Source organism: Cucumis melo, chromosome 9 (genome assembly GCF_025177605.1).
Source record: "Cucumis melo cultivar AY chromosome 9, USDA_Cmelo_AY_1.0, whole genome shotgun sequence".
NCBI lineage: Eukaryota > Viridiplantae > Streptophyta > Magnoliopsida > Cucurbitales > Cucurbitaceae > Cucumis > Cucumis melo.
The window spans coordinates 4,815,528-4,830,246 of NC_066865.1; the positions used below are offsets into that span (position 1 = coordinate 4,815,528).

The 14,719-nt window shown below is 30.9% G+C and overlaps 2 protein-coding genes across 6 annotated transcripts; one reads left to right on the forward strand and one right to left on the reverse strand.

Moving 5' to 3' along the window:
- The first annotated feature begins 9,635 nt into the window (after nucleotides 1-9,635).
- Nucleotides 9,636-12,312, forward strand: LOC103498140 (protein FIZZY-RELATED 3). The gene is made up of 10 exons (XM_008460641.3): nucleotides 9,636-10,326; nucleotides 10,409-10,531; nucleotides 10,622-10,726; nucleotides 10,823-11,002; nucleotides 11,088-11,150; nucleotides 11,233-11,427; nucleotides 11,515-11,616; nucleotides 11,710-11,772; nucleotides 11,865-11,933; nucleotides 12,052-12,312. Exons 1-10 carry the CDS (start codon nucleotides 9,853-9,855, stop codon nucleotides 12,103-12,105), a joined length of 1,428 nt encoding a protein of 475 aa, XP_008458863.1. The 5' UTR covers nucleotides 9,636-9,852; the 3' UTR covers nucleotides 12,106-12,312.
- Nucleotides 12,230-14,323, reverse strand: LOC103498139 (uncharacterized). Of its 5 annotated transcripts, none has more exons than XM_051089478.1 (6): nucleotides 14,096-14,314; nucleotides 13,939-14,025; nucleotides 13,804-13,866; nucleotides 13,605-13,706; nucleotides 12,869-13,130; nucleotides 12,230-12,792 (listed from the first exon to the last, which is right to left on the reverse strand). In XM_051089478.1, the coding sequence occupies exons 1-6, from the start codon at nucleotides 14,171-14,173 to the stop codon at nucleotides 12,782-12,784; spliced, it is 603 nt and encodes a 200-aa protein (XP_050945435.1). In that variant the 5' UTR covers nucleotides 14,174-14,314; the 3' UTR covers nucleotides 12,230-12,781. The 5 variants fall into 5 exon arrangements, with proteins under 5 accessions (XP_050945435.1, XP_050945434.1, XP_008458862.1 ...); XM_051089477.1 differs by having other exon boundaries at nucleotides 12,230-12,799; nucleotides 13,939-14,016; nucleotides 14,096-14,313; XM_008460640.3 differs by having other exon boundaries at nucleotides 12,230-12,799; nucleotides 14,096-14,309.
- Between the last annotated feature and the right edge of the window lie 396 nt (nucleotides 14,324-14,719).

The following is a 14,719-nucleotide window of genomic DNA, read 5'->3' on the forward strand; positions in this document are numbered from 1 at the left end:
TAGTTCTTTTTTTAATTGGATGACTTTTCTTAATCTTTAATTATCATTATTTGTTTGTTTCGACTGTTTTCTTGCTCTCGGTATGTCTTTATTGAATCTGGATATACGATGATGATATTAAAGTTGTGTTAACCTAATTGAGATACCTTAGTGCACCTCTTTTTTTCAATTTAATTTAATAATCTTTTAAAAATAAATAACATAGATTCAATCTATACTCGACGATTACAAAGAGAAATGCATATTATAATTTGTTGTATCACAAAATTTGAATAAGATGAAATGGTGAAAGATTAGGATATTTCAACTTCAAATTTCAATCGCCCCTAGATACAAAAACAAAAGAAATTACAAGTAAAATTGTTATGAAAATGTTTTTGAAATAATAATAATAAAAAAAAATGAAAAGCAAAGTGATTTTGGTATTAAATTAAGTGAAAACTTGAATGAAATGATGATTGGTTTAATTAGAATAATAATTAGGGTTGTGGGAGAAAGAGGAGAAAAAGAAAAAAGAGAAAGGAATTGGATAATTGTGTGGATGAAGAGATTTGGGAGTGTCCTTTGGGGGGGGGGGGGGGGGGGGGGGGGGGGGGGACGGCTCTGAATTGACATGACCCTGACCCTAAGCATGACCCTCTCACCCCCACCCCCCCACATGTACCAATTACCCCCTACACCTTCAAACTAATTAACCCTTTATCCCTCTCTTTAATTTTTCTTTTTCTTCTTAAACTTAATTCTCTTACACTCTATCCTCCAACCATACATACTCTGAATACTACAATTTTAAGTTCACTGTTGTTCTTTTCTTTTTTCTTTTTTTCTTTAAATTAGAAATTTGAAAATACTTCAATTACATCGATACATTCTTTTGATATAGTACAGCTCCATAGGGTTATGAACGCTTTTGCAGTTAAAAGCTCTTTAACTACACTGGTCGTAAAGAAATCTCCATTCATGAATATACCACGTTGAGCTAATTATGATATGTACATTAATATTATTATTATATTTAATTTGAGTATCATATTCCGTTGAAAAAAATTAATGAAGTTTAATTTAATAATCTTAATAAGATACGTGAATTACTTATCTTATTGTCAAAGTGATTTTGAGATAAGTTGCAACTGATAATTATTTTATGTTTTATTTGACTCAAACTAGTTTACATCTATATTTACGAATTTTACTGCACACTACTAACAGAAGTAAATTATGTATAGTGTTATTCAAAGAATCCATTATTTGGGTTTGTAATCTTTTTAAGTTTTAACAACATTTAGGTGAAGTCAATATATTTTACTACACATATACATTTGATTTAACCTCTTCTCATTTTCAAATGTTTTGATTTTTCATCCAAAATTCTAGGTTCATTTAATAAAAATAAAATTAAAGCATATCTTTATTTTGTTTTGGATGAATATATGCTCATTTAACATGTTTTTATGTTGTCGCATCCTATTAAAAAAAGAAAAAAAAAGAAAAAAAAAAACAAACCTCCTTTGGTTTATTGCATGATTCTAAGTATTTGTCATATTATCCTAATTTCCTGGCCTATTCTCCAAAGTTATATAATTTGTAATTTTGAGAATTTTTACATTATAGTTCTAGATGTTTAATTCTAAGTCCTTCATCTCTTTTATTTGATCCTCTCCGACTTTGACGTTTTCTTACGCTCTTGTACTTTATTTTCATTATCAATGTAACCTTTGAACTGGGACATGATGAGGACATTAAAAACGTGTTAACTCTAATTGAAATATTTGGGTGCGCTTACTTATCCCTCGACCCTTTAATACTCTTTTTAAAAATAATTTATACATAATAAGACCGTTAAGTTTACGTATTTAATTTATATTAACACAAAGTAGAAGCCTTCAATATAAAAGCATTTGGGTTTTCACATATGGGAAGTTTGTTTGTGTTTCATATATAGGATATATATATATGTGTGTGTGTGTGTTGAGGTGTAAGAATCTCACGATAAAAATATTCAAGAGAAGTTACATTTTTCATAAGATAGATGAATTACTTTTCTTATTGTCAATTGATTTTAAGATGAAATTTCACACACACATATAGTATATGTGTTGATGGTTTTTTTTCTTTGGTCAGAACAACCTATAGAAGGAAGTGTCATCCCTTCATTTGATAAAGCCTATTTAGTAAACCACTAGTATTAATTAGGTTTAAACTCAATATTTTCATTTTGTAACTCTAGAATATGTTTCATATTTTTAAATCAAATTTCTATAGAATATATAATTCAACAATGAAATCGTGATGTGACATTTTAAAATTGGTAGATAGTTTCAATTTTTTTTTCTATTCAGAACCAATTTTGTAATATATATTTTTTCATATGAAATAATATTTTGGTAATTTTTTATGTGACAAATTGCTAAAAATATCTTCAAATATCTATTAATATCTATTATTATATTGTAATATTTTACTAACATTTATAAATACTTTGATTGATTTTGAACAATTCTTATTATTTTAATTAAAGTGAGATTTTGGTGGTAGCTTTCCAATTCTTTTAGTATTTGTCCTTTTAAAATTTTAAATGTGAAAAATATTCTAGCAGAAAGACAATACTTCTATCAATTTCCACAAAAGTAAAAGGAAAAATGTAAAAAAAATATATATTATATATATATATATTTGGACATTTAAAAGTAATTAAATTTAAATATACCAAAATGAACCAAAAAATATATAAAATGCAATAAAATATTACCGTCTATCTACGATAGATAGATATATATCATGATAGACACATGTAGCGGTTTATCTTCATCTATCGTGGTCTATAACATACGGATTGTGCATTTTTTTCTGTTTTTGTAAATATTTTTCAGATATCTTGTCAGTTAAAATAATTTTCATGATTAAATTTAAACATTTGATAGTACTTAGACCGTAATATCTTTTAATATATATTTTAGGCAAATATCAATTTACACCTGAACTATGGGTTGTATCAATTTAGACCCTAAACTAACAATTGTATATCTATAAAATTTTGAAGTTGTATCAATTTAAACCTCGAACTTACGTAAATATATCAATTTAAACCCTCAACTTTCACAAGTATATCAAAATAAAACATAATGAAGTCTTTAAATTGATACAATCATGTAAGTCCATAGTTTAAATTGACACACTTATAAAAGTTCAAGGTTTAACACAATCAATACAATTATTAGTTTAAAGTTTAAATTGATACAACTCCTAAATTTCATTGTTTAAATTGTTACAATTATTAGTTTATGGTCTAAATTGATACGGTTTCTATGGTTCAAGTGGGTACTAAATATCTATAACAATGGCTTAAATTAAAGATCTTATTTGACCACTATTGATTATATTTATTGTTTACCAAAAAAAATATATTATGACATAATCTTATTTCGAGAGGCATCGTATATGACATTTCAAGGAACATGATAACATACATTTCATGAGACAATTACAACCATAGATCAAACCTTAAAAGATATAACAATGAAAGTTGGAATCTTATAAAGAAGATTTTGATCTCATTTTAATATAATTTAATTAGAAAACCAAAGACGTTTGGTATAAATGAAAACATTCAATTGGACAGATTAAAGCTACGTTTAACTGTTAACCAAAATTGTAGATCAAGACACTGAGTCCTTCCACCCAAACACTCATCAATCTTAAAATAGCAAACCATAAACATTATATAATTACTTCAATTTAAGGTTATGTGTCAGCCATACATATATACATATATCTTTTCTATCTCACAAAGCTAAGGTTGTCAACTACACTTCAAATCAAACTGACAATAACACCAATACAACTTAAGTAATATTTTAAAAAGAAAAGAATCATGAAGGAATCTGAGTGAGATTGTGAACGTAATTAGGAGATGGAATCACCAAAAAAACCAACAATCAAAAGGGTGTGTGTAAGATGAAAAAGCATATATATATGTGTGTGTGTATGTAATTATTTAATAAAAGGAGAAAATACAAAATAAAAATTTAAGATGTCAACAAATTTATACATTATTCTTTTAACACCCAAATTTTAAAAGATTGAAAAGTGAAAATAAAAAAATAAATTTCATTAAAAAAAAAGTGATTATCTATACACTAATTCGTGGTCATTCGAATAACCATCTCTTCCTTAAGTTAGTTTATAATATTGTAAAGGAAACGAAGAAAAGCATACCACTTATTCCAACGATATGATCTGTGAGCAAAATAAATGTACGGGAGGAGTAGTTGTGTTTGGTTTGGAAAGAAATCGAGAAATCATGTCTCATCAAGGGAGAAAAAAGAGGGAAAAAGAAAGGGAAAAGGGTTTTGCTTTACTTAGAAGGAATGATGGGAAATGGTGAGATTTGAATCACACACACCAACTCCTCTATATGTGCAAATGTGGGACTCTCTAATTTGTTCCAATTCACTTAGCCATTTTTTGTCCTTTCTTTCTTCCTTTTTTCATCACTTTTTTTCATCAATTAGCTGGAGCAGTTGTTTTGGCTTTACCAAATTACCAATTTTGAGCCTTTTTATTATAATATATATTCTTTTCATATATCTCTCACTTTTTTTCATGACTCGATCGATGATAATATGGGGTTTGAGTGTGGAGAAGAAGTGATGCAACCATTGAGTAATAATATACATAAAGCAGCCATGCATCTATGATGCCATCTCAAAGTGATGATGTTATATATCCCCAAACATCCAACTCAATTTGAAGCTTTCTAGTTTCACTTTGGGTCTCATAACTTTTCATATGCTTTTTCATTTGATTTCTTTTTTCTAAATCAACATATAGTTCTTTCTCTTTCTTTTTCATTAATGTCACAATCTATGTTACATGATTTCGCTACATATTTTGTTACTTTTCTTCGATTAAAAAAAAAAAAAAAAGATTTCCATGTAAAATGACTTAAAGTGACTAAAATGAGTAATTAGGTATCCATGAATCGTAAGCTCTAGTCTTTTTTTCTTTTTATTGCTAGCTTTTATAAGCTCCAACTAGTGTTTTAATTGTTTTGTAGAAAATGAATGACAGAGGTGCACCTACATCGAAAGGTCGGTGTGCCTATATCCTACTATAACCACCTAATTTTATCTTGCAAGTTTTTTTATTATTCTTTAAAAAAATATATAGTAATTGGAATAATAACTAAGATTTTTATTTATTATTTTTTTAAAAAAGTAAAACTCTTGTAATAATATAAAATCTTATAATAATTAATAATTTTTTAAATTTTTTATTAAAAAAATAAAAATCATTAATGAAAATATCTAAAACGATCAAATCAATTTACAATTTGACTTATTTTTATTATTATAGGAAAAAAATAATTTATTTTATACAAAATCTTTTAATATATCATATTTGATTTATCATATTAGGAAAAATAAATAAATTTATTTTAGACAAAATCTTTCAATATCATATTTTTATTATTTTGGAAATAAAAATTAATAAAATCACCTAATATGTAATTTGATTTTATACTTATTATATTTTCCTATTGTGGTACAATCTAGGTCAATAAATAGGGACCTTTGGTCATTTGAAAAATGGTGAAAAAATTGGCTTATAGAGAATCTCTAGAATATGAGAGGAGAAAAAAATTGGCTTAGTGAGAATTCCTACAAAAAAAAAGAAAATTTTTTTAGAGACAATCTCTACAAACAAATTCTTTGAAACATATTCCTCGCAAAAGGTGGATTCTTAATTTTTTTCGATTTATTGTTTTTATTTTTTATTTTTATTTTTTGTCTTTTTTCTTTACCCTAAACAATCTAATCCCATAATAAAACAAAAACTTAATTTGAGGTTATATTAAGGATTTACTTCATTTATCCGCACCTCGTACAACAATCTATTAGGAGGATTTACTTTTATAACATTATTTTGTATTATTTAATTAAATTGATATCTTTTTCTTTACATTATTATTCTCCTGACTTTTTATCCTTAAAAACTCTGACGAGAGAATTAGAAATATATGGGAGTTCAATATTTCTAAATTCTTGAAGCGAGGAGACCGCTTCTTTAGGAGCCTGAGATTGATTTCCAATATTTTTTAAAAATAAAATCTTATGTTATTTGTCTAATTTTTTGTGTGGTATATTTGATTCAATTTATGGTGTATTACTCTTATTTGACCTTCATTAAAAATTTTCTGGAAGTTTTTAAAATATTTAACCTATTACAAGTAATTTTGAAATCTTTCTTAAATTTTCCTTTTTAAGCTCTTAAAAAAAATTGCTTTAAAGTTATGTTTTTTCTATGTTTTTTAAAAGTCAAAATTAAATATATATTTTATAAGGTTTTCGAATCAAACTTTTTTTTGTTGTAATAACCCATATCGATTTCGCTAGAAAATTCCTATTATGAAATTTAGAAATTTCTGAGAGTCCGTTATTTCTAGATTCTTGAGATTAGAGATACATATGTTTGGAATCCCGATATTTGATCCCAAGAAAAAATGAATTTAATCAATGTTTTAAAAAAAATATTTCTTGAGAAATTGTGATAATTTCTCGTTCTTTTAAAGTGAGGATTTTTTTCTGAAATGTACCCCACTTATTTTATAGGATCATTGTTTTCACCCAATATTGGAGTGATGGGCAATGAAATAAGAAATAAAAAAATCTTTTTCTTAAATGAATTTTATTCAAAACATTAAATTTTGTCATCATTTTTTAAATGGGTGTTACATGTTGCTAACATATTCTCCGTACACAAACGTTATCTCGAGTACATAGCGACAGCTACATCAAAAACAAGTTTTAAAAACTCTCTTTTTTCATGGCCGTTTTTAGAACTTGGCTTGAATTTTAAAAACGAGCTTAAACAGTAGAGATCCTGGTCTAAGAAACTCATCCTAATTGGTGTATTATTGTTTATTAGCTCCCTTTATTAAAAATAAAACCACAATATAAAAGGAAAGACAATGGTAAAGAGTATTACTTGTTAGAATAATAATTAATTGTGTTATATTTTATTAGATTGCGTTATATCAACTAACAAAACTAACAAATCTAATTGCTATATATTTTCAAATGTATCGAAGAAAGAATTTGAAATTGAAAAAAAAATGGGAATGATAATATTTTCATCCACTGTTGTGCCCACTCATGATAGAAATATTTATAGACATGCATGGTAGAAAAGGGGCATCCCACAAAGTACACCAACTTGGTTGAAACCGAAGGTTTATAAGATGAAAATAAAAAGTGAATTTTGGTATTTCGAAGGTGTCGAATCAAATTAATAAGTGATGTGATATTATGACGGCTAATTAATTCATTATATATTATATATTATATATTATATATTATATTGTATAGTTATGATGACAGATCATAAAAATGTGGTATAAAATTACAATAAACAATAAATGTTGATGTGGGGAAAGCTTGGAAGTTCGTGCAATAAGGCAAAGTTAAGTTAGGACCCTCGAGGGCTCAAATTATGGGATGGCCCCCTCTCTTCTTCAATCCTTCAAATGCTTCTCCTTAAGATCTTCCCCACTCCCATTACCATCAATTTTCCACCAACCAAAACCTTAAGGGTGCGTTTGGGGGAGGGAAAGAGTTATGGGGGAAAAAGATTATAATAATCCTAGGATTATGATAATCCTAGTGTTATGATAATATGTGTTTGGGGGAAAGAATATAAAAGGTAGTATTATAATAGTATGTGTTTGGGGGAGAGATTATGATAGTAGTGTTATAGTAATATGTGTTTAGGGTAAGGATTATGATTGTAGTAATTTAAAAAATAATAATAGAATTTAGATTGGGTTATTTAGGTAGGGTAATGTAGGGTTGTAAGAAAGTAAAAATAGGATAAGATAGAGTTATTTAGGGATCAGGATTATTTATCATATTCCTTGGGCCAAACACGGTTTGGCCCAATTTCCTAATCCTTTTCCCTCTAAAACCCCACCCCAAACACGCCCTAAATATTACAGTTCCCTCCTTCACAATCCTATCCTTCTTTACTTTCCCACGCACACACACTTCTTTCTATGCATACAAATTGTTTCCCATAGTTTAAAACTTTAACAGAATTTTGAGAAAGAGATAGTTGGATTGAAAACTATCAAAACAAAATAAGTTTTGTATTTTAAATTCAGCCGAAAAACGCATAATCTAAACATGAGTTTTTAACTAACTTGTATTACAACCAATCCCATTACAAACTCTCAAACACTCCATGAATGAACATAGTCATGAGAGCAGTGAATGACTCCTTTTTATTTGTGGATCTAAAATAGGTTAAAGATTCAACAAGTAGAAATTAATATTGATTGAAGAGGAAATTGACCTCACATAGTTTTGAACACACAAAACTTCTTGAATCATTGTGCTCTAATAACTATGTGTTATATCATAAAATGCTTACATGTGAAAGTAAATTTTATATAATATCATATAAAAGGAGTTTATGCCCAAAATAGACAAATATTATAGAAATTTAACTTGGTATTTATTTGATTTAATAGTAATGTTATTGTTCACTTTATATATAAAATCTTCATAAATTTTCTTTTGGTTTCACTCAAAAGACCTAATCATGGTGAATATGGAACTTTGTTTGTATTCTCAATGATCATCGTCAAGTACCACCTCAAATAGTCCTCATATCTGAATTACACTCGAGCATGTTACTTTCTTAGAGTATGTCAACTCACCGGAGGATGTCTCATGTTGCAAGTCATACCACTTATATTCATTATATATGACTAACTATGACTAGTTCACTAACGCTGATTAATGTCTTTAATTACCGTTACAATAGATGAATATTATTCACTTTAAGCATAAGCTTTATGGATTTGTTCTTGGTATCACGATCACCTAACTGGTTTCATACCAATAGATAATTGTCCTTACTATATACCTAACCATCTCTCTTCACAAGTTCATGTAGGACTTTAGTTGCATTTTCAATAAAGATTATCGAGGAATAAATTGTAAACTATTATCTCTTATATACCCACAATTATCGCTTATCAAGGAATAATTTAAATTCTAACTCTTGGAGTCGATAGACTCTATATTTTGAAATTTTTTTATTCTTGAATTTTGGGTCTAGTTTCTATTTAGTTTTTAGGTTTCAAAATGTTACACATTTGGTCTTTTAAGTTTTGAGTTTGATTTCAATTTAGTCTTTAGGTTTTAAAATGTTAGAATTTTACCATTGACGCTTGAATTTTGTTTTAAATTGGTTCATAGATTTAAATATTTACATTTTTAGCCTCAATTTTTTACTAAAAACTTATATTTTATCTCTAGTGTTAGTGTATATTAATAAATTTAAAATAACTAAAGGAATTAGAGTCAAAACTCAATGATGTATAAGCTTTTAAAACCTAAAGATACCCAAAACCGTAAGTTTATGAACAAATGGGCTTTGGAGCAAAGTTGTTGGGCCGGCCCAAATTAAAGGTACCGAGAGTCATTAGAAAAGGCCGACCAAGCCAGCTAAGCGAGAGCTTCGTTTATACAATTGACCGTTACAAAACTTTCCAAATAGACCAAATCTCCTTAAATATATATATATATATATATATATTTTTATCGAATTTTCAAAAAAGCCCCCCTTTTCTTTTCCTATTTCATCCCGCTCCCTCTCAATATAAATCCTACCAAAAAAATTCGACCGTTATATTCAAAAGAAAAACCTCCTTCTGTGCTTGAGAAGAGAAAAAAAACTAAACAGAGGAAACTCTTCATTGGTTTTCTCTGTTGCATTCAAATTATCAAGCACATAACCCATTTCCCCCCCTTTCTTTCTTACATCAAAGAATCAAGAAAGAAACCAAGAATGGATTCACCTCAAGCAAGAAAATCTGGGCTTAATCTCCCAGCTGGAATGGCCGAACGGTCGCTTCGGCTCGAGACGTTTTCGGGTTCTTTTCGAGCTATATCAAACTTGTCGTCTCCTTCGAAAACCTCAACTTGCAGCGACAGATTCATTCCGTGCAGATCGTCGTCCAGGCTGCACACATTCGGGCTGATTGAAAAAGCCTCCCCTGTGAAAGAAGGGGGAAATGAAGCTTATTCAAGGTTGTTGAAAACAGAGCTTTTTGGATCTGATTTTGGTTCTTTTTCACCTGCAGGTTCTCAAGGTCAAGGCTCTCCTATGAGCCCCAGCAAGAACATGCTCAGGTTCAAAACAGATCACTCTACTCCAAATTCACCTTATTCCCCCTCAATTTTCAGCCAAGATGCTGGTTATTCTTCGGAAATCTCAACCCCGCCGAAGCCGCCTCGAAAAGTCCCCAAGACACCTCATAAGGTTTCGATACTATACCCTTCTTCTTTCTAAACAATCTGTTGTCTGTGAAACTATTTAGCTGAGTTCTTGATTTCTGATGTAGGTTTTGGATGCGCCATCGCTTCAAGATGATTTCTACTTGAATCTTGTGGATTGGTCATCACAGAATGTGTTGGCTGTAGGACTTGGAACGTGTGTTTATTTATGGAGTGCATCAAATTGCAAAGTAATTTTTCACTTAACAGATCAACTCCGGTCCTGTACTTGCTTTTGTTAACCCCTTCACAACAAATGGGTGGTTTTATTCAATTTTCAGGTCACTAAGTTGTGTGATTTGGGACCTAATGACGGTGTATGTTCCGTCCAATGGACAAGAGAGGGTTCCTACATATCAATTGGTACAAACCTGGGTCAAGTTCAGGTAACATAACAGAAGATAAAGATTGAAGTTTTGAGATCAAGTTTCATTACCATAATTCATCTTTTTTTTTTTCTGTTATTTCAATGTTGTAACTAGATATGGGATGGGAGTCAATGCAAGAAAGTTAGAACCATGGGAGGGCATCAAACAAGAACTGGTGTTTTGGCATGGAATTCTAGGATATTAGCATCAGGAAGCCGGGACCGTAATATTCTTCAACACGATCTCCGGGTTGCTAGTGAGTTTGTGAACAAACTCGTAGGCCATAAATCTGAGGTGAGAACGTTCGAACTACTCTGTTGAGAAAGATATATCACAACATCATCAAAGGCTTATCAATTCTTTTAATGGACACCTGCAGGTTTGTGGGCTTAAATGGTCAAACGATGACAGAGAGCTCGCTTCTGGTGGAAATGACAATCAGGTAGATATATAGATAATCCATCCTATGCAAAAGGTTTCCTTCTTTGATCTGATCATTTAATATTATGGCTTCTTTTGAACAGCTTTTAGTATGGAACCAGCATTCACAGCAGCCAGTATTGAGACTAACTGAGCACACAGCAGCAGTTAAGGCCATTGCTTGGTCGCCGCACCAGAGCGGCCTTCTTGCATCTGGAGGTGGAACTGCTGATCGATGCATTCGCTTCTGGAATACTGCAAACGGCCACCAGTTGGAGAGTGTTGACACCGGAAGCCAGGTTTTATTCCCTTGTAAAGATGATGAGAATTTTGATTCCAACTTCTTATTATCAACCTTTTGATTAATTCTGTCAAATTTTGTTCAGGTTTGCAATCTTTCATGGAGTAAAAATGTAAATGAACTTGTGAGTACACATGGGTATTCACAGAATCAGATTATGGTGTGGAAGTATCCATCAATGGGGAAGGTTTGTTTTCCAAGACAATTCAAAATGTAACATATTTCACTTCACAGATACAAATTCTCAGGTTTAGAACTGTTGTTTTTTCTTTCTCAATAGGTTGCTACTCTAACTGGACACACAATGAGAGTGTTGTACTTGGCAATGTCTCCTGATGGTCAGGTATTTGAAAATGCTATATGCTACTTTTTTAAGGTTAACTGCTCCACAAGCAACTTCCTTTTTGAAAATCCTATGAATATGGCTTCTTGCAGACCATTGTAACAGGTGCGGGAGATGAAACTCTTAGGTTCTGGAACATCTTCCCATCAATGAAAACTCAGGTAAAATCAAGGACATGTGATTCTTTATATTAGATGAAAACAGACATTAACTTTCAAGAAAATTCAGATGATTACTTAATTGTCTAAAAGATTTTAATGTTGTTTCTGTTTTTTCCAGACACCAGTCAGAGATACCGGCCTGTGGTCATTAGGACGAACGCAAATTAGGTGACGAAGAGATCCTTTCAATAGCAAGCCTGTTTTTCATTCATTCATTCATTTTGTAAATGAGTAGCACTCTTTGGAATTCTCCCAAAGCAAGCATTTTAATATGTGTCGTGAGAAGTGTTCTTAACTTGTAGAAAGTTTCATTTTGTTTCTGAAATTTCATATGCAAATGATATCAACAAAAGAGACTGTCCTTTTAGTTCTTGGTTCACACAATGAAAGCCATTTCTATTGGTTGACTAAATTATGAACAAACAAGTTTAATAATATTATTTTGCACTGCGACTAGCCTAGAAAACTCTCAATAACTTGTGCAATAACTCAATCATCTAACACAACTAATGCAAGTCGCCACGCAACAAATCCCTCAAGTATTTTGCATTGCGTCTAGCTCTAGAAAAAACCCTCTCTCTACGTCTCTAGTGCAACCAAGGTCCAAAACAGACGAAACATTGCTTGGGAACTCCGCTCCGATCTGACCACCTTGATTTGAAATTTGGTTCTTCAAAGTACTCTGATTTGGCACTTATCTCATTCTAGTTGTATGCTGCAGTCAGCTCAAAATTTGAATATTTATGTTCTTGCCTGCAACTGCAAGCTTTGACATATCAGATAAATCTCTCTTGACGACGATCTTGTAGCCTTGGGCCTCAACCACGATGACTTTCTGAAGAGTGGTTTCAACATCCGACTGAATTCTGAGATAAAGGAAGATTGTGAAGGCAGGCAAAACCAAGTATAAAACAGCTGTGGAAATAAAATTCTACCTTGTGTGTCTTCACTCTCCAATAGTTTTAAAACAAGGTGGCCTCCTTTTCGTAACACGCCATCACAATCCGAAGCTGAAGTTGAATCATCGATGCTATCCTTGTCCTTTCCATGTATAACTTCTCCAACACCTAACGCAGCTTCTCCGAGTGCCAAATTAACTGCTTGCATACCCAATTCAACTGATAATGCCGCATCTCTAGTGGTGATTCCAGATACTATGGGGCACATGTCTGAGAGTATTACAGAAAATCCCTTCTCCTAAAAAACCAAGCAAAAAACAGGACTTAGACAGTGTAACTCACAAATTTATCTTCCCCAGTCAACGCAACTTCTCTTCATACTCCTCATTGTCCATGTTTATGTTTTTTGTTTTTTGTTTAACAACTTCCATTTCTGAAGTAAAGAGCAAATACCGTGTCCCCTAAACTAAACTATTGCACGAATCTTGCCCTTCCATCATATGCTCGTATGTATAGACTGGTCTTTTTTTCTTTTCTAACGACTTTAATTTTCTAAGGTAAAGAGCAAATATTGTATACCCTTAACCAAACCATTGCACAAATCTTGCACTTCCACCGAATGCTAGTGATTGAGTTATTAACTGATACTAGTATTTTAACATCATTCAACGTGAAGAGACCAAAAGAAAGAACATTCTTGATCAGGAATATTACCAATTTACCAATTGAGCTCTATATTCAAGAATAATACAACATTCAATGTTAATACTACCTTAGGGGATAGTGACTTCAATTTGCTTTTGGGAAGGTTCATAACATCAGCACAAACAGTTTGTACCCTTGAATCACAATGCACATGAGGAACCTTTACCTTCTGTTCTGCAAGACCAATATTTTCTATAACAAATTAAAACTTTCTGATAAATAAGATTCAGCCTAATTAAGTAACCCAGAAGAAGGTAAAGATTCACCTTGATATCAATACCCAAAACCGAGCCTCCATTTCTGGGAGGCCCCAGACTCTGGCAAGCTACCTAGAAGCAACAGAAATTTATATGTGAAACGAAAAGTTAGGGGAATGGAGGTGAAGGGTGGAGAAATGAGACCTGCAGCCAGGCACCGGGAGCGCAACCGAGGTCCAAGACGGAGGAGCCTGAAGTAATCAATTTGAATTGGTTCTGAATCTGAAGCAACTGAAGAAAAACAGGATTGGCGAGGGCTTGAAGGAGGAGGAAAAACAGAGAGGGGGAAGTAGGGTTATACCTTGAAGGCGGATCTTGCAACATAGCCAAGGCGTTGAGCCTCTCTGTAGAAGAAATCGGGTGCTCCTGCTCCACTCATTTCGTTCTTCCCCCAATTCTTCTTCTTCTTCTTCTTCTTCTTCTTCTTCTTCTTCTTCTTCTTCTTCTTCTTCTTCTTCCCCGGAGAATTGATTATATCTAAAACCCTTCTCTAGGGTTTCAAATCCAATTTCAGATTTTTTTTATTGTTATTGTTATTCTTTCTTTTTCATTATTTTACATTTTGTTTCATATAAATTTTTTGAAACTAATAACAATTTAATTCATAAGGTAAAAAATGTCAAAATTATATGTCAATTTTTATTATTTTTTCAGACTGTATTTTTATTAAAAATAATTAATTATCATTTATTTAAATTTTATTAAATATTAAACACTAATTATTATGTATTAAATCATCGATAATTAATTATTACGTATTAAAATTAATGAGTTAAATTGTTTCAAATCAAAGATGTGAATACTAAATAATTGCCTTTTTTAAAGGTTAGGAGCTAAGAGTGATTTTTAATAATATATGTTTTAGAAGGGAAAAATTACACCATATAGGTTAAATGAAAAATTATTAGATAAACATGGTTTTTCT